At 48.4% G+C, this 25581-nt stretch overlaps 1 protein-coding gene across 1 annotated transcript in view; it reads right to left on the reverse strand.

Moving 5' to 3' along the window:
* Positions 1-25581, reverse strand: part of LARGE1 (LARGE xylosyl- and glucuronyltransferase 1) — a 488867-nt gene that overhangs the window by 254026 nt on the left and 209260 nt on the right. The window contains exons 3-4 of the mRNA XM_072973425.1: positions 10248-10549; positions 1546-1628 (exon numbers count right to left, since the gene is read on the reverse strand). Of these exons, the coding sequence (XP_072829526.1) occupies positions 1546-1628; positions 10248-10549 (385 nt within the window). The remainder of the gene's footprint in view (positions 1-1545; positions 1629-10247; positions 10550-25581) is intronic.

Here is a 25581-nt window from a genome sequence, read left to right on the forward strand (position 1 = left end):
CAGTTCTCTCCCCTTGACAAGCAGTGGCCAGTGAAAGGTTTTAGGAAATCAGACTTGCCTGTCTGAAATATCATTCCAGCGTGAGAGAGGATGGGCAGGGGAGGCAAAGGACAAGTCCAGGTGAGAGTACACGCAGACCTGAAGTATGCCAGTCACGGTGGGGGCCAAGAGAAGGGGTGGAACTGAAAGTTACCCAGGAGGGAGAGCCTCGAGGCAGTGGTAACAGATGGGCTGGCTGGGGGACTGAGAGAGGTGGACACCAGGCCAACCCCGGTTTCTCACAGGGTAGAAAGGTCTCGGGCGTCTACCATCCCTCCCATCTCTGTTTATGCTGTTGACAGCAGATTTGGGTAGAAAACTTTACACTGATCTCCGTTCAGTTAAACTCTGAGAGCTCTTCATGATTGTTCCTACTGCTAAGAGCCTTCTGGGTCCTGCCGTGTCCTCTGACACATTTCCATTCTGTTGGCTGCGGCTAGGGAAGAGCTTCACCCACACCCTTGGTAAGAATGTGAGAACAGAGCCGAGGACCCTGGCGGGAGCTGCAGACTCAATTCTAGACACACCCTGAATGTCTAGGTACCAATCAAAACAGTGAGGGGACAGGAGAAAAGTCCCCAGAAAAAGTAGAAGCAAATGGTAGGGGTTTAACTTGGAGAAACGACGACTCGGGAGAAGACGGTCACTTTCAGGCGGCAGAGGGAACTATCCTTTGTGTGACTGTCTCCATGATGACGCACCAGAGCCAACGGACATCATCACGTGATCTGCAGTTTGGAAAATTTCAGTTTGATATAAGGTAAGGCTTTCTAACGGTCAGAAGTGTCGGGAGATGGGGTGGATACCTTGGAATAGAGTCAGCATCCTACATTAGCTTGCTAGGGCTGCCGTAAAAAATGCCACAGACTGGGTGCCTTAAACAATTGGAATTTATTTTCTCTAGTTTTGAAGGCTGTAAGTCCAAAACCAGGCTGTCAGCAGGGTCAGTTTCTTATAAGATTTTTCTCCTTGGCTTGCAGATGGCTGTCCCTCTGTCCTAATCTCCTCTTCTTACAAAAACCCTAATCATACCGGATGAGGGTCCACCTGTAAGACCTCATATTAACTTAATTACCTCTTTAAAGGCCCTATTTCCAACTACAGTCACATTCAAAGGTACTGGGGTTTAGCAGTCCAACAGATACATTTTAGAAGGCCACCATTCAGTCCGTAACACAACCTGTCAACAGGGATGGGTAAACAGAGGTCTGGTGACTGTCAGGCAGGGTAAACCAATGAAGAAATTGAAGTAGCAAATCTGGAATGTCCTTGAAGGTCCCTTCAGGTCGAAGAGCTATAATTTTAAACATTGCGAGATGGCACCTAATCGCTGCTGTTAAACATTATTAACACAATAATCTCCCCAGGGCTTCAGACAAAAATTACATCTCCACAGCAGCTTACATGATTGATGAGAAACGGTGCTTTTATCTAACCCTTCTTGGAGGAAAGGCGCAGGCCGGCAGCCACGCACGTGAGCCCGCAGAGGACAACGGTCACGCTTACCTGTGAAACAGGACAGACTTCACCAAGGTGACGACATCCCGGCTGGCGTTGTATCCGGCACAGACGATGGCCACGTGGATTGTCTGGGAAGCAGAGAAAGCAGGCGAACGGTTAGACAGAGGAAGAGGACCCTCCTGGTGCCGCTGGCTGCACGGAAGAGAAAAAGCGCCCTTATCTCTTGCTGGGATCACTGGGAAACACTGTGCACCGTCTGCTGCGGTGAAGGATGACTCGAGACAGTTTTATTAAGGCCTTTTTAATCGGTTTATGGAGCCATCATCATTTGGAAACCATTAAGGCGCTTCTCAGTTCCATTTTGGGGACGAGGGAAATGACAATTGGCTCAAACAGGCAAACAGTGAGCCCCATGCTCCCCCCTCACCCGGAGACAATGACAATCGGTGACAAGAGAGAAGAAAGAAATACGCCCTGAAAGGATGAACTGACAAATGAGGACCTCAGACTGAGAAGTCGTGGCTCAGGGAGTGTGGGAAGTGTTCTTACAAGACGTCCCAGGTCAGGGGTAACCTGACAACAGGGCAAAGGAACCAGTGACCAGCTCTGGGCCCCGGCCGGACACTGTGCACAGAACCGAAGACGGCAGAATCAGTGCGATGTGAAGGGGTCATCTCCTCCGAGCAGCCAGGAATGTGGGTCCCGGACAGGAGTCTGTCCCTTAGCCCAGGAAAGATGTAGCATCAGGTTGACTCACTGCATCGTGAGGGTCACGATATGTGCCCTGCAGGGTGTCACAGTAAGTGAGGGAACTATGCCAAGAGCAGAACATGGCAGACACAGTGCAATCACAGCCAAAATGTCCTCTAGAGTGGAGTTTCCCAAACAGGGTGACGTGGTGCGTCAGTGTGCCATGATGAGTTGCGGGCGATGAAGATACTCATCTCTTCGAGTGAGATCTCCGGGCGACCAGGCAGGGGTACCCCTCCCCCAGGCCTGGCTGCCCTCCACTGTCCCTTTTTCCTCTCCCTCCTTATGCCATCCAGTTATCCTCTGTGGGAGCCAGCGGGGGAGCCCGACAGAGACTGGAAAGTACATCGCTCAGGCACCCCTACAGGAGGTCGCCCAGCCTCTCTCAGGACAGCCCGAAGAACAGAGGGCTTTGCCTCTCCGCTTTGTCCCTCTGACCAAATCACAGCCTTCCCTGAACTGAAACCTGCCTCCTAACACCCGCTCCAGCCCTGCTGTGTCCTGGGAGTGTTGGAGAACATGGAGTGGCCCCCAGGCACCCAGTACTGAAATGCGCGGGAAGAGTCTCCATTTTCAGAACGACTCACGGTCAGTCCTTCCTCCCGCGGCACAGCTTCCAGATCCCCTGTTACCTCCTCAGCCCCTTCCAACTGCAGTGCCATTCTGACATCTTGGTTGGTCCCATCACAGGCTTCCAGGACGCGACCTCTGGTTCCCAGGTCTACTTCACCGCCCGCCTCCTGACATCACCAAGGGAAATTCCACTATCCTGAGGATGAACCAGCCGAGAGTCTGGGGTGAATGCACTTCCAAGCCCTCTCCAACTCCAAGGACCTTCCCTGCGCCCTGGCCTCCCAGAAGATGACCCTCAGCTTCCTCTCGTGCCTCTCTCGAGAAATCCTGAAATCACGGGCTCACCCACAGCTGCAGGATTTTCAGATCCTCTCACCCCGGTACCTGCCCCTCCTCTTCATGGACAACCCATTTTGCCCTGTGTAACAGACCCCACCTGGCCGCTGCTGACCTGACCCATCTCCCCTCCTCTTGGCTCCCTGACATGTTCAGCCCCCACACTCAGTACGCAAACCCCCACCCCTGGACCATGCTTACACCCGGGGACCAAGAAGGAAGATGAGAGAGAGGAATGCAAAGCGCACTAAGAGCTAATATTTATTGAGCAAATTATTCCATTCCAGGTCCTGCGCTTGTCACCACTGTATACAGATAAGCAGACGCAAGTCTCGGAGTTGTACGAGGCAAGTATAGCGTTACTGTCCCCAGTGTCACAGATCGGGAAACAGGCTGAGAGAGATGGCATTTGAATTCTGCAAAAGAGATTCTTATCCCTGCTGCTGGTACACCAAAAACACCCAGAAAATTTTAAAATATACCCTTGTGCCCCAGTCCCATCTCAGACCGATTAACTCACAATGTCCAATACCCAAGACCCTAAAGTCCTCGGCAGGAAGGCAGTGGTTCTCAACCAGGGTAATTTACTCCCCCCGCGTCCCCTGGAACATCTGGCTATGTCTGAAGTCATCTTCGGTGGTCACTCCTGGGGGTGTGCAGGGCTCCTGGCATCTGGAGTAGAGGACAGGGGTACTGCTCAACACCCTACCATGCACGGGACAGCACCAACAGCAAAGAGTTATTCTGCCCTAGAGGCTGAGAGCGCTGCCTGAGGGCACCCTGTCTTAAGGATGGGGAGGGCAGGTGGGGCGAAGCACAGGTCCCCCGGGGCGCCAAAGATACCTTTCTCAATCTCATTCCTGCGCATCTTAACCTCTCCACCTGTAAAATGAAGACGGCAGGGCTGATCGCCGGGATTGTCTCCAAAGGACTCAGGATGAATGCATATAATGTAGACGCAACTGTCACCATTTAAATCATGAAGGAAATGACGAAGAAGACGCCTGTGCGTGGGAGACACAAGCAGGGAGGGGGCGGAAACGGGTAAAAGCAGGCTGAATCAGGCTCCTCGGAATCATAAATGTTTAAATGCGCGGCCTCCGAGATATCAAACTTTGTCTTGGCTCCAGGACTCAGGGACTTTTTTTAAATGGGCCCATTAAATGTAAGCACGAGCGTGCACCTTCTCAAACATTTTACATAATTTTCCAATCTCTTTGGTTTCATCTCATACACCTGCCACCGTGAATAAATTCATCACCTGGGGCTGCAGCAGCCAGGCCCTGATACCCGGGAAAGCAGAGAACTGGAGTGTCATGAACGTACTCCTGGAAGAGCTCTGGGTGGCCCGAAATGTTGTGGGAGCAGAAGTGAGGGACAGGAGAGGCAGGGCTTGCGGTGGGAGTGGGGACAGTCCGGGAACAGGGATGAATGTTCCTTGAAAGAGCAAGGTCACTGGTATGGCCTCACCGTGGTAACTTTCAGTTTTGAAGCTATGAAGTCTAGGATGCAAGTTTTGTCCTTGAAGGATTCCCAAAGACAACATCTGAGGCTAATGAAATGTGAACCCAGATGCTGTGACAGTATCTTCCAACAGCAATGGGATGTATGAAAAGATGGCAGGCAAGCCTGTCCACGGTGGAGGGATTATGTAAAGACCTGGAAGATGGAGCAAAAGCCAAGAAATAAATCAAATTGACCGAAATTCTGTGGAGCTTCTTAGGGCCCCAGAAAATGCAGGTAAAATGTGTCAAGCTTTATAAACACGAAGCCTAAAGGAAAATGGTAAACTCCTCCTGAGCTGATAAATGCAGCCACAAGCTGGAAGGCAATTTAAAACCACCCAACTTCTTTTTACAGAACAGACAGGTGCTTGCCGAGACCCACAGAGAAGGAATTACCCTCACAGGGCTGTGACAGCCCCCAAGGTGAAAGATGACCATCATGTCAAGGCTGTCACCCGGAAGCCTGCTGGGGTGAGGCACCTGCCAGGCACAGAATAAGGACCCGGGCTCTGAGCCGATGGGTCCCAGGGGCTCGAATACACAGTGTCCAGCACAGTGGTTCAAAGCCCGGGTTCTGGGAGGCAGCTGGCCGGGGTTAAGTGGGAGCTCCACCTCTTCCTGGCAGTGTGCCTCGGCAGTAATTCTTTACCTTTTCTCAGCAGTAACTGTCTAGCCTGTACAGTGATGAACGTATGACACACCGATTAAATCCTTCATGTAAGTCTTAGCATGGTATTGCCACGCTTTCAGGGCTCGGGACACGTAACTTTTATTACTATTCTATTTTGAATGAAGTTCAAAGCATGGGCTACAGGGAAAGAGACACTTGGCTCAAGGTGGGGTCTGACATCAGAGAGTACCACTCACCTGACTTTCCATGTTAATATGTAATATAATCCTTTGACATTCCTCCCACTGAGACAGGTGTTGGGGGGGTCTTCCCCCTTCAAAGTGGGTGGGCTTTGGGGGTCCTCTCAACTAACAGACTATGCTATTTGCACAAGTGCCACTAGGTGATGCCTGAGGCCAGGGCATTAACAGTGCTTCCGTCCTGCCTTGCTCACGGAAATCCTTGCACTGAAAGCCTTCAGCTGCCATGGAAGCAGCTGGCTGCCCAGGAGCCGCCATGCTGTGAGGAAGCCCAAAGGAGCCACGGAGACACCACACGGAGAGACCCTGCGTCCACCACAGCGGGGAGCGATGCTGGCCAGGGCCCGCCGCTCCAGCCCTCGTCATTCCAGCCCTCGTCATTCCAGCTCCGGCCACCAGCCGACTGCATGAGGCCCCCAGACCAGAACCACTCAGCTAAGTTCTTCTCGAATCCCTGACCCACAGAAACCAGAAGAGCTAATGAGATAACTGGCGTGGTTTTAAGCCATTCGTTACGGTTCCGGTGATACGTCAGGTGGCAGTAGGGGACTGGAATACCCGCAATAAACACACGTGATGCTCACACAGAGTTAGTTTCCCGCTTGCTACCTCATTTCATCCTCAGAATGGCCCTGGGAGGAACACATTATTATTCTCGTTTTATAATAATGAAGTCGACGCCAAGACGGTAACTGAACTGCCCCAGGTCACATGGCTACTGAGTGCCAGAGTCAAGGTTCCTGTTAGGAATTCTGACTCCAGCTCCAGTGATTTTTGCACCCTCGCTGACACCCAGAATAGATCTGAACCAGAAAGGCAAGAAAAATACACCTATCCGCACACACACAGGCAGAAGCGGAGATCAAAGAGGGTCATCCTGCTTCAAGACCCGAGGTGCACAGAAACCTGTCCCTCACGGAAGCTGCATCGCCCTGACAACAGAACTATGCAAGAATAAAATGGGCAGTGGTGTGAAGGCCTCATAATTAAGAAAAGATAAGAGAGCCCCAGGACTGGCCAGACTGTTATTTCTCTCAACACATATCTCAGCTGACAGCCGGGGCATCATTATAGAAAAGCTTTCAGAAATACTTGTCATGCCCCAGAGACGTTTCAGTGCGACAAGAGATGGTGGCAAGGTCCACGGGGACGATGCCCTGCACCCTGACAGGGTGTCAGGGCTAGCTTTGGCACTGGTAACCACCAGTGCGGTGGTGAAGGGAGGCTTCTATTTTGACTCCACTGACTGACATTTCTCGTTTGCCTCTATGGCATTTCGCTAACATCTTTAAAGATGCCCAGTGATGGAAATGGGAGAGGCATCCTGCCAATGGGTATGAAGCCAGCAACTCTGGGTAGATGTGCACACTGAAACAAGACGCCGGCAAGTCAGGACTTTGTAACTCATCTCTGGAACCTCTGAAGGGGACCCAGGGTTCATCACAGATGAATTCTACCAAAAAAAAAGAAAAACCAAACCCAACTTATTAAGGGGCTAAGAAGTAAATTATCAAGACATGTAAAAGAAGAAAAGCAAATGAACAAAATCTACTCTTCATGTGCAAAAGTCTGACAAATAAATTACAGTAACAACAAACAACTAAGACGCAAAAGGCTAAAACAGTAAGTTACAGTAACAGTTAATGTGCTCAAGGTCTGAATTTCTGTATTTCTACTGTATCCCTCAAAGATCACAGGGATAAAGTGACCCCTATCATTTATTTTGGCTGTGCCTTAAAGCAGTGGTTTCTAGTTTCCACTATCAGAATCATTTGGATATATATTTTTAATACGTATATTTTGGGTCCTATTTTCAGAGATTCTCAATCAGTAGATTCTCATGAATTTGCATGTTTGGTATGCAATTCTGATCTACAACCGCGTTCAGTAACTATTCATTTGACAGAATGTTCACTGTAACCGTAATTTCTGTTCCCTCTAGTAGCAAAATGTTAACCGAGAACATGTTTCATTTGAATAGAATCTATCTTTTCCAGGCTCCCTTGCAGCTAGGTGGCAGCTAAGGGTACCAGCTAAATGAGGTTTTGCCAACGTGTTGTAAAAGGAACGGATTGTGAAATTTCTAAGACGTGTTCTTAACGAAATCTGATATGCATCCCCTTACTTAATGCTGCTCCTTTCCTGCTAGCTGGAATATGAATGACAGGGCTGAAGCTCTGACAGTCATTAAAACCATGAGATGACCTTGAACATGTCAGTCAAGCAAGCTGGGTGAAAGATAAAGGGAGCCTGCATCCCAGACATTAACACCCCTACACCAAGAGCCTCCAGACATCTTAAATGTAAAGAGAAATAAGATGCAAAGCCATTTTTACTTTAGATTGTCTGATAAATCACAGTGAAATCTAATGCTAATACAACTAACTATGTTAGTGTGGGCCCTAAGTTCTAACAGCCAATGTCGCCACTGAAATAGTTTGAGGCAGGAACTTGATTTTAATCTGTCACTTTTACAAAGAAATCGACCCACAGAAAAGGGATGTAACTTGCTCAATGCCACATGGCCGTCAAGGCAGGCAGGGAGCCAGGATTAGGCTCCTGTCTCCCACTTTGACAGCCAGTGGTCTTTTGCCCACACTGTTTCATGAGGCGTTCAGGGCAGAAGCCCTCTTCAGAAAGCTGAGCAGGGGAAGGAAGGCACTGGCCAGACAGACCACAGCAGGAAGAGAAATCCTGTTTTCTCCCTCCGTTACACTTCTGTCCTCCCATTTTTTTCCTTTTCCTTCTCTTTTTCTATTTTTCACCTCCTTGATCTTAGCTGTTTAAATAGGCCTGATCATAATAACGTAAACACATCCGAGGAAAAGAATTCCTCTGTCTGGGCCCGCCTACACCCTAAATTCTAACTGATGCCCTGACTATAACCCAGGAGCAGAGAGTCTGTAAGAAATCAAACAAGCCTTCACCCGGGGGAGGAAAGAAGTTTCCCCAATTCGGGCCCTCCTCGGACCAGCCTGGATCAAAGGAATTCGCTAAAGTTACTAAGTCCTCATTTGCAAAGATATAAAACAGAGATCTTTGATAAAACTAGCAATGGTTGTGAAAAAGCACCTGAGATTGGGCCTCGCATGGAGTCAGGGCAGAACGAGGGTGCAGCATTTAACATCTCCTGAGTTTCTCGGTTTATCATCTCCTCCTCCCTTCCTGCCTCAGAACGTAAGAACCAGAAGAAAGGGAGTGTTGTCTCTTTTTTCATCATTCCTATTTCCCAGCACAGAGACCCATAACAGAGGCTCAAAACGTATTTGCTGGATGAATGATGATAACACGGCCGCCACTTCCCTGCCCACGTCCTCTGTGCTCACCTGACCGACCAACTCAACCATGTTCTGAGCGCCTTCCCGCCCGACCACGCCTGCTTTCCATTTCTCCTGCTCCCAGGAACATTCCTCATCAAATGTCTCCCATCTGCCCTTCTGCCTCTCCCCCAACCCACACGTCAACCAGGCTTGAAAGTCTAGAGGAAACCCCACTGTCCTCAGGGGCTCTCCCTGACCGTTCCAGTCTCAAAGCTCTGCCCTGACCGCTAACCTTCCATAGAACTGAGTGGACACCATTCCACGAGCCCGGTATTCCCTTATGACATTACTCAGTATCACCCACGTCACTAAAAACCCCATTCACGTGAACAGTGCATTACAGTTTACAAACTGTTTTCTCTTCAGGGAGTCGGAAGTCTGACACTCTGAAAACACAGCCAGGAAATGGAATATACAAACAGCAGGTAATCTCTGTATCTAACTAAAAATAGCAAAAAATTCACCCATAATTGAACATGTGCACCACACCAGACACTATTTGTGGCTTTATTCCGCCATCCCTTTTACTTCTCTGAAATACTCCATGAAGCAGGTGTTATTTTTCTGAAACTTATCGATGGCATCTGAAGTGCAGAGAGGCAAGGCAACGTGTACTCACGGCAGAAACCACCAGAGCTGGGCTATGAACTCAGGCTTGTCTGTGTCACAAGGCCTTGCCCTTAACAGGGGTGCTCTAATTCTTCTCCACTGGGACTGGAAGAAGCAAAACGTGTGTGTGTCTGTGTGTGTATGTTCAGCGCACACATAAGCATGGATGGATGAATAAGGGGATGTCAGGGGTGGAAGGAGTGGGTAAGTTTTCCAAACAACCAAAGAATTCCTAAAAAAGCAAGCATACTCTATTGGTGGGGAGGTGATATTAAGCTATAAAAGTTCAAACAATTGCTTTAGATGAGCAAGCCTCTGATTCCAAATTACAGAAGCTGGTGCTAAAGTGAGAACGAGGCCCAGGGGAACGGCCTACCAGGGCCCCAGCACCAGGCGCACCACTCCCACCAGAGGCTATGTAACAGGGACCAGGGACCCCGCCCCCCGCCCTGCACCCCCCTCATGACAGCTGAGCCTCGAGATCCTGAGCATGTCAAAATGAGCCACAAAGAAACAAGCAGCAAGTTCCATCAGTTTGGAATAGCTCTGTGGTGCGGGCCTTCTTGCTCCCATTTCCCAGACAGGGAAACTGAGGCTCAGAGAGACAAAATGATTTGCTGGGCCAGACGGCAAAGTCAGTGACCAAGCCAGATTCATGCCCAGATCTGAGTCAAGAATGCCAGCTCCTTCCAGGCCGCTGGCCGTGCTTCCAGGGGGCATTTGCAAAGGATGGGGGTGGGAGATGGGGGCCCTGGGCCATCGGAAGGTTCCAGATGCTCTTTACCTCACACTTCTCCACGACCGGCTGCTGCCCACACTCGGAGCTGTTGCCCGCCACGATGCCGGCACGGAGGTTCTCGCTGTCCCCGGTGCCCTCTTCCATGGAGTAGGTCTTGGAGTGGTTGCCGCGCCGCGGGGCGGGGGCGCGGCCCTGGGCCAGGCTGAGCTGCCGGCGCAGCGCGCGGTTCTCCTCCTCCACCTCGCGCACGCGCACCTCCAGGCTCTCGCGCTCCCGCTGGCTGGAGGCCGTGTACCGCGGGCTGTGCGCCTGGGACTCCAGCGGGGACAGAGACACCGGCTTCCCATCTGCGGGGGCGGAGAGACCAGGGAAGAGTTAGGCCGAAGGAAAGCCCCCCAGGCCCCTCCATGGACCCCAGACATCCACGACTCCACGGCGAGGCTTCTTTCACAGTCCCATTTGGAAGGGAGAGCAGATGGAAAGGGAGTTACGAATAAACGCAGCCAGATTGAACTGGGAACAAAGTTGAGAACAGAATGCCTTACTGTGGTGATTTTAAAAAAACCAACACAGCTAACATGCTGTTTGGAGAAGAGAATCATAATATAATTTTCCTAATTAAATGCACTGTCTTTTCCCTACTTGGCACATTTCCAGGGAAATACTCTTGTTATCAATAAAACATGAATATAGAGGAGGAGGCGAAGGAGAAGGATGGGAGGAAGGGGGAGAAGGAGTAGGAGAAAATGCAGGAGGGCAAAAAAGGAAGAGAAGATACAAAAAGAAGAAAGAAATACTAATAATGACTACGTTTACTTAGTCCTTCCTGTGTGAACTCCTATTCATCCTTCAAAACCCAGTTTCAGAAGCATCACCTCCCAGGGGCAGCCTTATTCAATTTGCAGATAAAATACCAGCAGCACTATGAAAAATATGCACCTGTCATACTGGATTTGGTAAACGGCTTTGTTAAAAAACTAGATCTTACTTATGTTTGTGGTAACATATCATTATAGCTGATAAATATTGGAAAGGTGGACGCATGTGTCATGCAACACATAAAATAATTAAGTGCAACAAGGAAGAAGTAGGAGCAGAATCATTAAACTGAGTGCCAGAAACAGTCTATTTAACAATCCCACACAGAGAGGACAAGTGGGTCTCTCAAAGTCACACAGTCACAACACAGTGATATCAGAATTCATACTCGGGTTTCTCTGTTGGCCGAGCCTGGATACTTTCCACTTCAATGCAGTTTCATAATAGGGTATTTATGGACTTATGGATTTAAAAGTTATTAATGTAAAAACCTCATCTCCCAATCATACTTAGCTTAACCCCTTGTATACAGTAGGTGCTCAATGCATGCTTACTGCTGAGGAGCCCCAAGGACATGAGACACACCCACAACTGTCACTCTTCTGTTTCCATGCTGCACACATCCCAGGATCCAGCTACAACACAGCTGTCTCAGAGACTACCAAGCAAAAATCACTTCTCTAGAAAATTACCCTCTCAGCCGCCTGCTAAAACACACACACACACACACACTCCTCTTTTTCCATACTTTGAGTTTTTCTCCTTCCTGCCTAGACCCCACTGAGCTTGCAAACCACCCCAGAGAGTCTCTGTGACTCACAAAACTTCAGGATCAAAGAATGTGATGAATGACACCCCTGCGGGTCTCACCTGTGCTGTCTTACTGCGCCGGCCTCTGCCCAGGGCTTTTTGATGTGTCTCGGGGTTTTCACAAACAGGACTCCGTTTTCCCCCCCTCTTAATCACCTCAGGGTTAAACGCCTGAGCTCCTGGTCCTCTCCTATCAATGCAGCAAAAATACGACTGGCTGCATTCCACCGCTCAGGACCACAGATCAAAGGCCGAGGCCGAGCGTGTGGCGCCGGGAAATCACGGGTTGGTTAAGGTTGCATTGTTACCGAGCTGGCCCATGACAAGCTCCGACCCAGGCTTTTGAAACCTGTCTCCCCGTTTGGTAAAAACAAATCAGCTTCACTGAGAATGAGAAAGAAAAAGGTGACAACAGCAACTGTGTTTTCTCGGCCAACATCGACCCTTCAGGCGAGGGTGGGAGAAACAAACATCTCGCTCGGTCAGCGGGCAGGGCGGGGCAGTCACGCTTTGTGCGGTGCCTGCTGTGCGTCTGACGGTGCTGGGTAGTTGGGCGGATGACGCCTTGGGTTATCCCAGCACAAGCAGGCGGCAGTCGGTGTCCCCAGTACGGAAGGCGAAACTGAGCCTCTCAAAGCTTAAGCCAAGTTCCCATCGTGATGACTGGAAACAAGGACTCCGTGACTGCACACGGCCAAGCTCCTGCATTTATGCACCAAGTTCGAGGGACAGGTGCTCTGGGGCCTGCGAGGTCTTCTTTCTTCTGAAAGGGCCTTGGCACATGTGGGGAGGAACCCAGGGAGCTTTGGAAGCCCACCAGGGTCCCAGAAACTCTGGAAAATTTACAACAGACAGCAACTCTAAATTTGGGCTTTGGAGGGATTAACTGAAATGCTTTGAACTTTTGTTTTCCCTTCTCTGAAATGGGAGCAGAAATGCTGACTTCGCAAGTCTGATGGGAGGCTTCAGTAAGACACAGAAACACAAAGCCCCAGGCCCTTGGCCTCTCATTGGAAGACACTGGGTATCAGTTAGTTCCTGCAACCCCGTCCAAGGAGGCGGGTAGGTGATATACAAATGGACCCCACTTCTCTAAGCTGTATGGCCAGAAGTCGAGACAGAAGGGCCCGTTGCCCTGCTGTGTTCGCAGCTCATTCTAGGTGAATTCAGCCGGACTCCCACTTGTGTTCTTGGACTTCTCAGCTCTCTGGTTCCTGATGCCATTGGTCCCGCTTCTCCTACCTCTCTGGGGGCGGGCAGGGGGAGGGTCAGGACAGCACAAAGCCTGCCCTCTTGGAAGACGTGTGCACTTCTCCGTGGCATCTTCTGAGCTCCAGTCTCTCTCAGGAGCGCTGCTCTTGTTTTGCATCCTTGTCGTCATTATAAACCTCACCACGTGGGACTTCAGGGCCTCTGGAAACAACGCTCCCCACAGCAGGTATTTCTCAGTCAGCGGTGACGTTTCTCTCCCCCAATCCATCTTGGATAAACCTTTGGCCCAATCCACGTGCCTAGTACCTAGCTTGCCCCACAGGCCATCCATCACTTGAACTCAACAAACTGGGCTATACCTGGCCATCAAGACAGGTTTGCTGATTGCATGTTTGATGCACGTCCAACTGCTCGAGAAGTTTCTACATGACTGCTCTCAACTTCCGTACTTACCTCATTCCACTCCTAATGGTTTGGGGACTCAGATGGTTCATTTTAGGTGTCAACTTGATTGGGCCCTGGGGTGTCCAGATGAGACAGGAGGGAAGGGGCAGGGCACAGCCACTCAAGGAATGACAGCAATTTAACACGAAAATGGTGGAAGATTCAACTCCCAGTTAGCCTTGAGGATTAAGAGGTTTGATTTCTAGTAGACCTTGAGGTTCATTATATGCTCATTGTAACAGTGTGATAAATAACATGCCCACAGACACCATGATAGTCCCAAGGCTAACCAAAAAAGGCCAAAGAATGGGCGGTGGCCCAGCTCCTGGGAATCCCAGCCCCTTCCCCAGGGCAGTTGGAATGGTCCCACCTGTAGGCATATGTAGCTACTGAGCCCTTTAAAACCGGCAGCACCACGCCTGGCTGTCCTTTTTCACTCCCTCCTCTTTGGAGTCGGCCTGCAATCTGTCTATGGAGTGTGTGCCTACTTTTAACCTGAGCACCCAGTTCCCACACCTCTTTCCTTGCCTTTCTCTTGCCTTACACTCCATGCAGCGTGTATCTCTCTAAATAAATCTACCTTTACTCAACTTGAATTCTTTCCTGCATGAAGCCAAGGACCCACACCTGGCAGGGCACGTCCCAGGGGCTCAACTGAGACCTGGGACAGGCCCTCCTCACGCCCCACATCCGTTTTCCTGCATCACAGATGCGAGGTCAAACTCACCCTGGGTGTTTCTGGATGAGATTAACATTAGAATCAGTAGACTGGAGTGCCCTCCCTAACGTGGTGGGCTTCATCCAACCAGGCAAAGGCCTGAATAGAACAAAAAGGCCGACCCTTCCCCCACAAGTAACGGTGCGTCACTCCTACCTGACAGCCTCTCATCTGAGACATTGTTTGGTTTTCCCTGCCTTTGGACTTGAACTGAAACCCTGGCTCTTGCTGGATCTTGAGTCTGCCAGCCTTCAAGTAGAACTAGAGGAACCATCAGCTCCCCTGGGTCTCCAGCCTGCAGACTGACCCTGCATTTAGATGCAGGATTTGACCATCTGCATAACCACATGAGCCAATTATTTATAATAAATCTCTTCACACACACACACACACACACACACACCCCCTATTGGTCTGTTTCTCTAAAGAACCCTGACTAACGAAGGCAGGGACCACCAACAGTCTGTAATCACACTGAGTACCACTGCCCGATACCCAGTCTCTCTGTCCTCAGGACCTGGCACGCTGCCTGTACTTGACAAGCATCTGAAGGAGGGATGAAGGAAATAACTGGCATCTAGCATCCTCTCTATTTAAAAAAAAAGGCATGAAAAAATAGATCTAGCAAAATCTTAACCTACAAGCTCAGCTGACCCTTGAACACCAGTTGGGGGGCGGTTAGGGGCACCGACCCCCCCATGCTGTTGAAAGTCCAAGTATAACTTTACAGTTGGCTGTGTCTGTGGTTCCGCATCTGAGGATTCGATCAGCTACACAGATAATGCCGGGCTGTTGTATATGTGTATTAGAAAAACACCTGCATGTAAATGGCCCCGTGCAGTTCAAATCTGTGCTGTTCAAGGATCCACTGTACTTAAAAAGCAGCCTCATTATAATATTAATTGCAGGGAGAAGAGTGAGAGATAACCGAGAAAAGCCAACACATCAAAGAGAGTCATAAAAGCATGGGGATTTGGAATAAGAAAGAGCGGAGTTTGAATTATGGTCCTGCCACCTACTAATAATTAACCTCAGGCGGAGTGCTTGACTTCTCCATGACTCGCTGTCCCCGTATGTATAATGGGGACATGGGGTGTGGGTGTGGGCACGTGGGCATGCGTGTTGCCAACATCAGGCCTGACCAGAGTACATGTTCAAATTTCCCCTTTCCACCAAAGCTGGAGGCAGGACATATAAAGACAATGGTGAATAGGATCCTTCATTGCCGAACACTTTTACCTTTGATTTTCTATTACCTTCCCTTCCAGGTTTCTTTTCTTTTCTTTTTTTTTTTTTCAGATCTACACAGTCTATTTGTACACATGGTGCATCTCTCTGTCACATAAAGCCTCTATGTGTTGATCTACAGTTCAGCCCACTTTTGAGTTTAAAATGTCAAACAAGACATTATTCAAAATCTCAGTTGACAACATCTTCCTCCTCCCCCCGCAGAACGTCTCAACAAACATGAATTTATCATCGGATCTGAATCTCTGAATCCACTTGAGATGAATGCTCTGAATTAAGAATCAAAACATCTAAGATGCAGAACAAAAAAGGTAAATTGAAAATCAACCTCCGTGCAGTATGGTGACAGAGATTAGGGACTTGCCATCCAAAACGTCCTAAGCGATGATCTGAATCAATTGGTGTGCCCTGAATCTCTCCGGCTCTAGCTGGAGTATGGGCGTTTTGCACTGTGACATCCGCCACTGCAAATGGACAGAACTCTGGGGCTCATCAAGGGAGGCATGAGGACACCCATGTCGGAGACTCATACTGGCTTCTGCCAGTGGCGACAGTCCTAGATCTTTCTAGTCAAAGACACCGCAATCCTGCACTCATGCCCAGATTTCAGAAGGGCTGCCCCCCCCGCCGCGCATCATTCTACCGGCGAGGAAGACACTGAGTCCCTAACCTTTAAATGGCAAAACCCCCCTACGTACAATCTGTCACCAGGGCCTGCCAATTCTCCCTTCTTGATGTTTGAAGCACTTGCTTCTCATTCCATTTCAAACATTCCATCTCCAAACCAGCCTTTAAATCTTATCCTAAAACAGGGGTCGTCAAACTTTTTCTCTAAATGCTGGAGAGTAAATATGTTTTCCTCGGCAGGCCAGGTGGTCTCCGATGCCAGTGCTCAACTCTGGCGTTGCCGCAGAAAAGCAGCCACAGGAACACATGACACGTGAGCGTGGCTGCGTTGCCTTAAAACTTCATTTACGAAAACAAGTCTTGGGCCAGATGCGTGGCTGGTTTGTGGACCCCTGTTCTAGACATCGGTCTCCTTGGTTTGTTTCCTCCCAGGTCCTGTGAGCCCTACTCATGGGGGCCAGGAATAATGATCTTAATGATGTTCCCACTCCCACCACATCTTGCAGTTCGACAGTGCAGCTCCATCTGCTTCGAGGTCACCTATCAAATTCAACAAACACTTGGTCAGTTTCTCTTGAGAACGTGTCCAGTATTGGAGGCTGGGTCGGCTCATTTTAATTTTTATTCAACACTTCAATGAAGTGAGTGTTCTCACTATCCCTATTTGACAAATGAAAAAAGAAGAAACAGACACATGATTTGCTCAATGTCATCCCAGCAGCTCGGGGGGGGGGCGGTCTTGAACCCCGGTTCACTGGCTCCAGATCAATCGCTCTATTTGCCCCAAACCACGATGCCTCCTCTTTGCCCTTCTCCAAACAGGTCCAGTCTAGTTTGCTGCTGTTGCTTCTGCTTCCTGTCCTTGTCTTCAATCCTAGCTACCATGACAATCCCTTGGGAAACTTCAAAAAAAACCCAAAAAAACAAAAAAACAAAACCCAGATTAATTAGCTCTGAATCTCTGGACGTTAGAGTCTAACTATCAGCTTTTTTTTTTTTTTTAATGGAGGTACTGGGGATTGGACCCAGGACCTTGTGCATGCTAGGCATGAGCTCTACCCCAGCCCTCCTGGTTATCAGCATTTTTAAAAGCAGCCACCCTCCTGTGTTCTCATGTGTAGTCGAGCTTGAGAAGCCCTGGCATTTCCCCCAGTCTTCAGGCTGAGACACGATAAGCCCCACTTGCCATCACACTGTTTACTCTTTAAGGCAAATCTAAGGAACTGAACTGGCTTAGACACGCAAAGAGGTCTTAGCATCGCTGCCACACGTAGTTCCAGTCCTGCTCGGACCCAGGGCCCCAGCTTCCCTGCCTGAGTCTCTGTTGTTTCTTCGAATAGCTTCCATCCTGTCACCCAGGGTCTTCCTCACTTTCTGTATCCTAGCCTGCCTGGTGTTCTAGCTCCTCTGAGCTTGGGGCTCTTGTGTTCCTAACATCTCCGTCCTTCCAGGATGAGAGCTCTTCTCAAAGCAGGGCCCTATGACTGCAGCTGCAAGAACCTTCCAGCTTCCCTGGTTCCAGGCTCCCCTCTCTTTGGCAGTTTACACATCAGAGTAAGACACGGGTCTGGGGTGGCGGTGGTGGGGGGAGGTTCCCCAAGTTCTGGAACTGTGGAACCAGATGTGCTGTGTGGAGGGAAGCAGGGGTAATGACATGAAAAGCCAGCTCGCTTGTTATGGGGGAAACAGGGAGTGTTCTACCCAGAGCACCCCAAAGTGATTTTTCCAGAAGTCATCTTTGGCAACCAAAGCAAACTGGAGTTCCAGCAAAGACCTTGGAGATCTTCCAGCAAAGACTGAACACAACAGTGAGCAAAGAGCTCCCCACAAGCTTCTAAAAAGAATCCACAACCACCAGGCCAGGAAAAGGAGCCTGGATTTGTTTCATCACAATCGAGTAAATTGCGATTTGCCATTTTCCCTCCGTAAAATTATGTTCCACAACCTCATCTTAATGAGCTTCATTAAGTCAAGAAAATGAAGAGATTTTTAGCACCAACTGGCTGTATCCAAGGCTGGGTTTCAGCTGGATGGGCGGAAATCTATCCTAGTAAGCAACGATGTTAGTGGTTTGCCCCTTGAAATTTCAGGTTCAACAATTTCAAAGCATCAGATTTTGGGGGGACAAATATCCTAAGTTCTGAAAGTTTGAGGCATTTGGTCTTTGAACTACGGTTCTCAGAGCAGAGTATCTCTGAATCTCCCTGATTCTAAATCCGGCTGATCTTATTTCTCTTTGATGTCCAGGAGTCTAAGATGAAAATAGGGCTTTGTTGGTAGCATTCAAATTGTCACAAACAAGGCAAAGGATAGTGCATTTAGTGCTCTATTTTTTAGAAAACTGAATGGCTTGACAGCACAGCTGAGTTCTTAGATCACCAGGTGGTTTAGCAAATAGCTACTGGAGGGCAGCATTACAGTCCATCCAAGAAAACGTGGTATTTATTCTAATCCGGAGAATCAGCCAGTGTGTGGGAGCAAAGATACTCACATCCCAATCACCTTTGATCACTCTCTGCCCCCAGTGAGCTAATTCATTAGCTTCAGTCACTTTCTGCACAGCCTCAAAGACACCTGGCTTTACTGGTAGCGTCCAATGGCTGAGTTTGAGAAAGCAGTGTTTCCCCTTCCACAGTCTCTTGAGACACTTCATACACCTGCAATCACTGGACATAGTTCCCTTTACTGGGAGAGACATCAAAACTAAAAACAAAAGGAACTTGATGATTGTGTCCTTTGTAAAGTGTCAACTGGACATCCTCACCCAAGTCATCGACGTGGCCCTTGATGCAGAAATATTCCGGAATTTCTTTTTAATCTTCTCTTTGGCAGCACTCAAGATAAATGACTGCATATGTCTCCACTGATCTTTTTTTTTTTAACCTTAGCAATAAAAGTGTTATTTTATATGAAATATTTGTAGCCCTTATAAAACCCCACTAATTGTGTTCCAAGGGGAGAATCCTATTTTACAGTAAAATTTGAGGCTTAACTTTGGGGGAGAGGGAGGAGTAGTTAAAATCTTACTCACATCAAGAAAGCTACAGGAGAGAATTCTTTAGCAAGGTTTTAAAATGTTACATTCATCACACTAAGGATGTGGAAAACCATCCTTTTCTAAAAATGTGAATGCATACTGGCCAGAAGCCTCCCATCGCCATTCTTGGTGGCCCTATTGATTTATCAAAAAGAACATTTTACTTAAACATTTTAATGGGGCGTGTTGACGATAGCTTCTGCAGGACTCCAGACAAGTCAGAAAAGCCCTGGCCCATCCATTCTGCTCCCTTCTTGTCCCCGGTGCTTCCAGATCACCCTGTTTCAGGGGCAGAGGGTCAGAGCGAAATTCACATCTAGGGAAAAGAGTCAGGGACTCTTGTAAAAAAGGATCCGAAAGAACCACTGCCTTTCATCATGAGTGCATCTTCTTTTTTTCTTTTTGTCTTAAATGGGAGTACTGGGGTTGAACCCAGGACCTCACGCATGCTCCACCACTGAGCTCTACTCCCCCCATGGGTGCATCTTTAATTGGGCTGCATCAGACTCCAAAGATGGTGCTTCGCTCTCCTGGGGAGGGAGGGGGACAACCAAACAGCATACTCAGACTTGGATATTCTCCTGCCTTTGGAGGATGGAGCTCTTACAAATGTCCTGGGAGTGAAAGAGGAAAATTGAGTGCAAAACCGGACCCAAAGTCGAGAGAGTGTTCTTCATGCTCCATGTCAGTGATGGCAGTCCCTGTGCTCATCCGCCACTGCACCTGAGATCAGGCTCATGCCAAATCTGAGCAAAAGCTCCCTTCCTCTGCGCTGCACGTAAGGGATTAATGGAGGGGAAAAAAAAATCTCCTCTCCCACCCCTGGTGTTTCCGGAGGTCTCCCGTCAGTGAGGACTGGCTTGATTTGCATCGTGTTTTCCAGGTCCTCTGCTGCACCTCCTCTCCCCTACACTGAACTGGCTTTGAGACAAAGCCACAGCCCTTCATGCAAACCTCCCGGTCCTTGCCCAACCTTCTATGGATGTCACGTTGTCTCCGGGATGCGCTGCATCAGGAGAAGCCAGTCCTCTGGCCTGTAATGTTCAGGATACAGTTAGAGCCGACAAGATACTGAAAAAAGGAGGTTGGGAGGGAGGAGTAGAAAGAGTTAGTTATCTCGGGCTCTCCACCTGCACAGGCAACAGTTAGCGATGGCTGCGGGGCCAACCACCAGCACAAGGAGCCGTGTAAGGAACATCCTCACGCATTTCAAAGAGAAAAGGAGGCAATAATTCTGTGCATGTGGTTGATTCCTTCAGTTCCTTCAGTAGCATCCCCTTCCTGTAAACTGCCACATTGCCTAAATCAATGTTACCCTCCTCGCCTCCGCTATAAATTAAAAACAAGAGAAAACAAGCAACAGCCTGCCTGAACACCCCCAGCCTAGAAATGACTGCCCTCCTTTTCTCTCCCTTTCCACTTCTTCACAGCCTCCAGCCACCCCCTCCCTTTATCACTTTGACTTACTGGAAGTTCTATTCCAATTGCTACAAATACCTATATGGAAACAATGTTTTAAAAAAGAAAAAGAAAAGAAAAACCCTTATCCTTTCTTCACCCGTTCCTGACAAATCTAAGCCAGCCCTTCAGAGGAAATCAGAAGTGAAGAATGAGGTTTTTATTGGGAAAGATGGGGTGGAGGGGGGAAGAGCAGATAGATAGAAGATTTTTATCAAGAGCTCAGCTTGACAGAAATAGCATTTTATCAGGATGGGCACTTGGCAAAGATAAGACATTACCAAGAGCAAGATAGATGTTTGGGTAAAATATTGTGCTAATACCTTTTAAGCAAAACCTACCATCACTACTTTCGACGGATTGTTATTTCCTCCAAGTCCTACTCCAGGGATAATGGAGATTTTTCTATAAGGGGCTTCCAATCTTATCACAAAGGCAAGAAGAATAAAACCAAGGCCCCTCCGCTCAGCTCTATTGTGAGGCAAAGCCAGGATTTTTCCTTGGCAAGTCAAGAGGAAGCGAGGGCTTAGGTGCAGGGACCACCAAGAGGGGACCCAAGAGATGCCTTGATGGTGGAGATCCGGGACCAGATTCCAACTCCTGGCCCCAAAGAGAAGAGCCCCTCGCAGGACAGAGGCCCACCCGAAGCTGTACAAATGGTACTGGCCTCAGGATGGGGACACTGGAGTGGGTCTGTCATGGGAAAACCCTTATTCAAGGCTTCCTGGACTTTTTGAAACTGCTGTTGAAATCCGCTGTGCTTTCTGACGCCATCCTCTGGCCCTGAAGAGTACTTCTGAGAAACAATGGTCTTCACCATCGAGTTATTCCCAAAGCCCTTACACGAGCAAAGCCTAGGCTAAGGTCCTGGGTGGCAGGACTGGCAAGCTGCATAAGCATTAAGTGTCCGTGCTCCTCCCTTTGCGGGCCTTGACATCTGGTGAGTTACCTCGGCCTCTCCAATGTCCTTCTCCCATCTGCCCAGGGTGGGCGAGCCTCTCCATTCCTCTCCCTGTAACCTGCTACCATGGATCCAAGGTAATGGCTCTTACTACATCTGTAGCAGCTGTTTAGGAAAATGGCTTGGCACTGGGACTTCCCTTCCCTCAGCACCTGCTCGGGGCAAACGCCAAGCCAGGGAAGGCAGGGACCACGGGGAGTCACTGGTTTCCTGAGCGCCTAGCACAAGGTCTATAAGCAATGGGCCTCCTTCTGTGCCACCAACTGTGGAAAGGGACAATGACGAAGGAGTTATGTGATGTCCTCCCAGCCAAAGGAGACCCCTTCCAGAAACTTCCACTTCCCCTTCAGCCAACGGCATCACTGTTATTCCCAATGCACAGGCCAAAAACGTACAGCTTGTTACTGAGTATCTTCCCTCAGGTCCCACATACACGGCATTAGCAAGATACCTGAATGTTGATTCTGCCTTCAAAGTGTACTCCGAATCCGGGCAGGGGATATAGCTCAAGTGGTAGAGCGCATGCTTAGCATGCACAAGGTCCTGGGTTCAATTCCCAGTACCTCCTCTAAAAATAAATCAACCTAATTTACCCCTCGCCCAAAAGTGCACCTCGAATCCAAACTTTTACCACTACCCTTCCAGTCCACATTTCCCACCTGGACTCATGCAACAGCCACCCAACCAGCCCCTCTGCTTCAGACAGTCTATTTCCATCCAGCAGCCAGATGACACTTAAAAATAGTTCTCAGACCCATCACCAACCTGCCCAGACCACCCCTCTAATGGCCTCCCAGCAAACTAAAACAAAACCCAAACACCTTACATGGGGTTCCAAGTCGCCACAAAACATTGGCTATGGTTATTTTTCTGACCTTAGAATGTCCCCTCAGTCCTTCTGCCACCACCACACCAGCCTTCCAGATGCATCTCCAATATACTCATCACTGTCCCACCCTGGGGGCTCTTTCATGCTGTTAATTGGGAAACCTTCTCTGTACCAGGCCCCAGAGAAGCATCTGTACACCAGTCTCTGAAACCCCATCCCTGCCCATCCTTCAGCCCCAGTCCTTCTCTTACTCCTCTGGTTATCCTTCTCCACTGCACTCATCACCACACTCTCCCCATGTATACATTTGTTTCCTTCTTGTTTGCCTATCTACACCCCTGGAATACAAGTTCAAGGATGGTGAGACAGGAGGGAAAGGGGGCAGGGCACAACCACTAAAAGAATGACAAAGCCGTTGAAGATGTGACCTAAACTGGTTGGAACCAGCTAGTCTCAAGATGGCGGCAGATGTGACTTCCAGTGGTCTTTGAGCCTCATTATAGGCTCATTGTAATGTATCAGCATGCTAAATGACATGCCCACAGGTGCCCTGACAGTTCCAAGGCTGACCATAAAAGGCCAAAAAGCAGGTGGTGGCCCAATCCTACAAAATCCCCACCCCTTCCACAAAACAGTTTGGGCAGTCCTCCCACTTGTTAGTATATGAAATTACCCTGTCCCTAAGAACTAACCACCCCCACACCCAGCCCATTCTCCCTTCTGAGACGGACCGCAGTCTGCCCACTGAATGTGCATCTATAAATAAACTTGCTTTCACTTTACTGTGGCTCGCTGTTGAATTCTCTCCTGTGCGAGACAAGACCCTACTCTCTAGAAAATGTGCAAGAGTCTTTGATGGGTATGTCTCATCCACCATTGTATCTCCAGGGCCTAGAATTGAGCATGTAATAGGCCTACAATAAATGCCTTAAATGACTAAGGCAAGGAAGACAAAAATTACTCACACAGGTCAATGACACAAATTGGGTTTCAAATGAGGATGACAGGTATAGCTCCCTTACCGAACACCTACTTTGGCTTTGGCTGAGTGAGTCTCACACATTATCTAAGTCCCAATTCTCTGAGGTGGGTTTTATTGTCCCCATTTTATTTTATTTTATTGTTGATGGAGGTCCTGGGGGCTGAACCAGGACCTCATACATGCTAAATATGCGTTCTATCAGTGAGCTATACCCTCCTCCCTTATTGTCCCCATTTTAAAGAGGAAGAAACAGAGGCTCACGGAGCTGAAGGAACTTGCCAAGATTTTCTGTTAAAAAAGAAAAAAGGAAAAATTGAATTGACGACCCTCTCCACCCACACACCCGAAAAAAACATTCTGTTTTCATTCTACCTTCTGCTTTTAAATAGCCCTTTCCAGGAAATAAAGGTTGAATTTCCATGTGACAAACAGGGGACATCCTGCATATACCACACTTACAAGAGAGACAAGTAGCAGAACAGGCTCAATCAGGATCAAGACAGTAAGGAACTTCCTGCAGAAGGATGAATACTAAGGGAATCCGCATAAAACCATTTCCAACAGCCCACTGAACTCTACGAGGCCCACTGCTAGAACAGGTGAAGAGGATAAAGCAGCCCACACATCCTATCAGATGTCCCAGAGAGCAAGCACCCACGGGAGAAAGAAAAGGAGAAGCAGAGAGGGGGAAGGTTCCTGATGTCCTGATCTAGACATCCTGGGTACCCTGCCTGGGATCAGCCTGTGTCCTTTTAAAAGAATGCCATCAGGACACTCTTTTAAAAGGGACAAGGGCTTCATTTCCAGAATATACAAACAGCTCACACAACTCAATAGCAAAAAGCCATACAACCCAATCAAAAAATGGGCAGAAGACCCAAATAAACATTTCTCCAATGAAGACATACAGATGGCCAATAGACACATGAAAAATGCTCAGTCAATATCACTAATTATCAGAGAAATGCAAATCAAAAGTACAATAAGGTATCACCTCACATCAGTCAGAATGGCCATTATTAAAAAGTCCACAAACAATAAATGCTGGAGAGGATGTGGGGAAAAGGGAACTCTCCTACACTGTTAGTGGAAATGTAGTTTGGTTCAGCCACTATGGAAAACAGTATGGAGGTTCCTTAAACTGAAAATACCCTATGATCCAGCAATCCCACTCCTGGGCATACATCAAGAGGAAATTTTGATTCAGAAAGATACATGCACCCCAGTGTTCATAGCAGCACTATATACAATAGCTAAGCAACCTACATGTCAATCTATACATGTTTGGATAAGGTTGTGGTATATCTATACAATGAAATACTACTCAGCCATAAAAAAGAATAAAATAATTCCATTTGCAGCAACATGGATGGACCTGGAGATCATCAAACTAAGTGAAGTAACCCGGAAAGAGAAAGAAAAATACCATATGATAGCACTTACATGTGGACTCTTAAAAAAAAGCAGGGGGCACAATTGAACTTAATTACAAAAAAGACAGACTCACAGACATAGGAAACAAACTTATGGTTGCCATGAGGGCAAAAGGGGTAAGAAGGGATAAATTGGGAGTTAGGGGTTTGCAGGTACTAACTACTATACATAAAACATAAACAACAAGGCCCTACTGTATAGCATAGGGAACCATATTCAACACCTTGTCATGGCCGATAATGAAAAAAAACATGAAAAGGTGTATGTATGTGTGTGTGTGTGTAAATGAATCACTATGCTGTACATCAGAAATTAACACAACATTGTAAATTGACTATCCTTCAACTTAAAAAAAAAAAAAAAGCCCTAGGTGGCCTGAGCAGGAGAGCCACTGCGGGGAGAACACGAGCCATCATTTCTGGACCCATGAGCAATCTCATGGCTGCAAACAGAGATGGATCTACTCTCCCTTCCGCAGCTCATAAAACAGAGAGGAGGTGGGGGCACGGGAAAGATGCACACGTGCTGCTTAAAGAGGTCAGAAAGACTCAGCCGCCAGACCCCAGCCAGACAGGAGACGGGAAGAATGGGGGGAATCAGAACGCTTTGTCTGCAATCACCAGAGTATTCAGAGGCTGGTCGGAAGCAACAGAACTCGGGGCCCTGGAAATGGTTAACTCCTAGCTTCTCTCCTGATGAGTAGCTCCAGCTGCTCATCAATAGAATCTCCAGCTGATAATTATTAAGTGAAACTTGGGGCTTGTATTTGCATATGTAAAGCACACTTCCCTCCGAAGCCA

The sequence above is a fragment of the Vicugna pacos genome, chromosome 12 (genome assembly GCF_048564905.1).
Source record: "Vicugna pacos chromosome 12, VicPac4, whole genome shotgun sequence".
NCBI classification, from domain to species: domain Eukaryota; kingdom Metazoa; phylum Chordata; class Mammalia; order Artiodactyla; family Camelidae; genus Vicugna; species Vicugna pacos.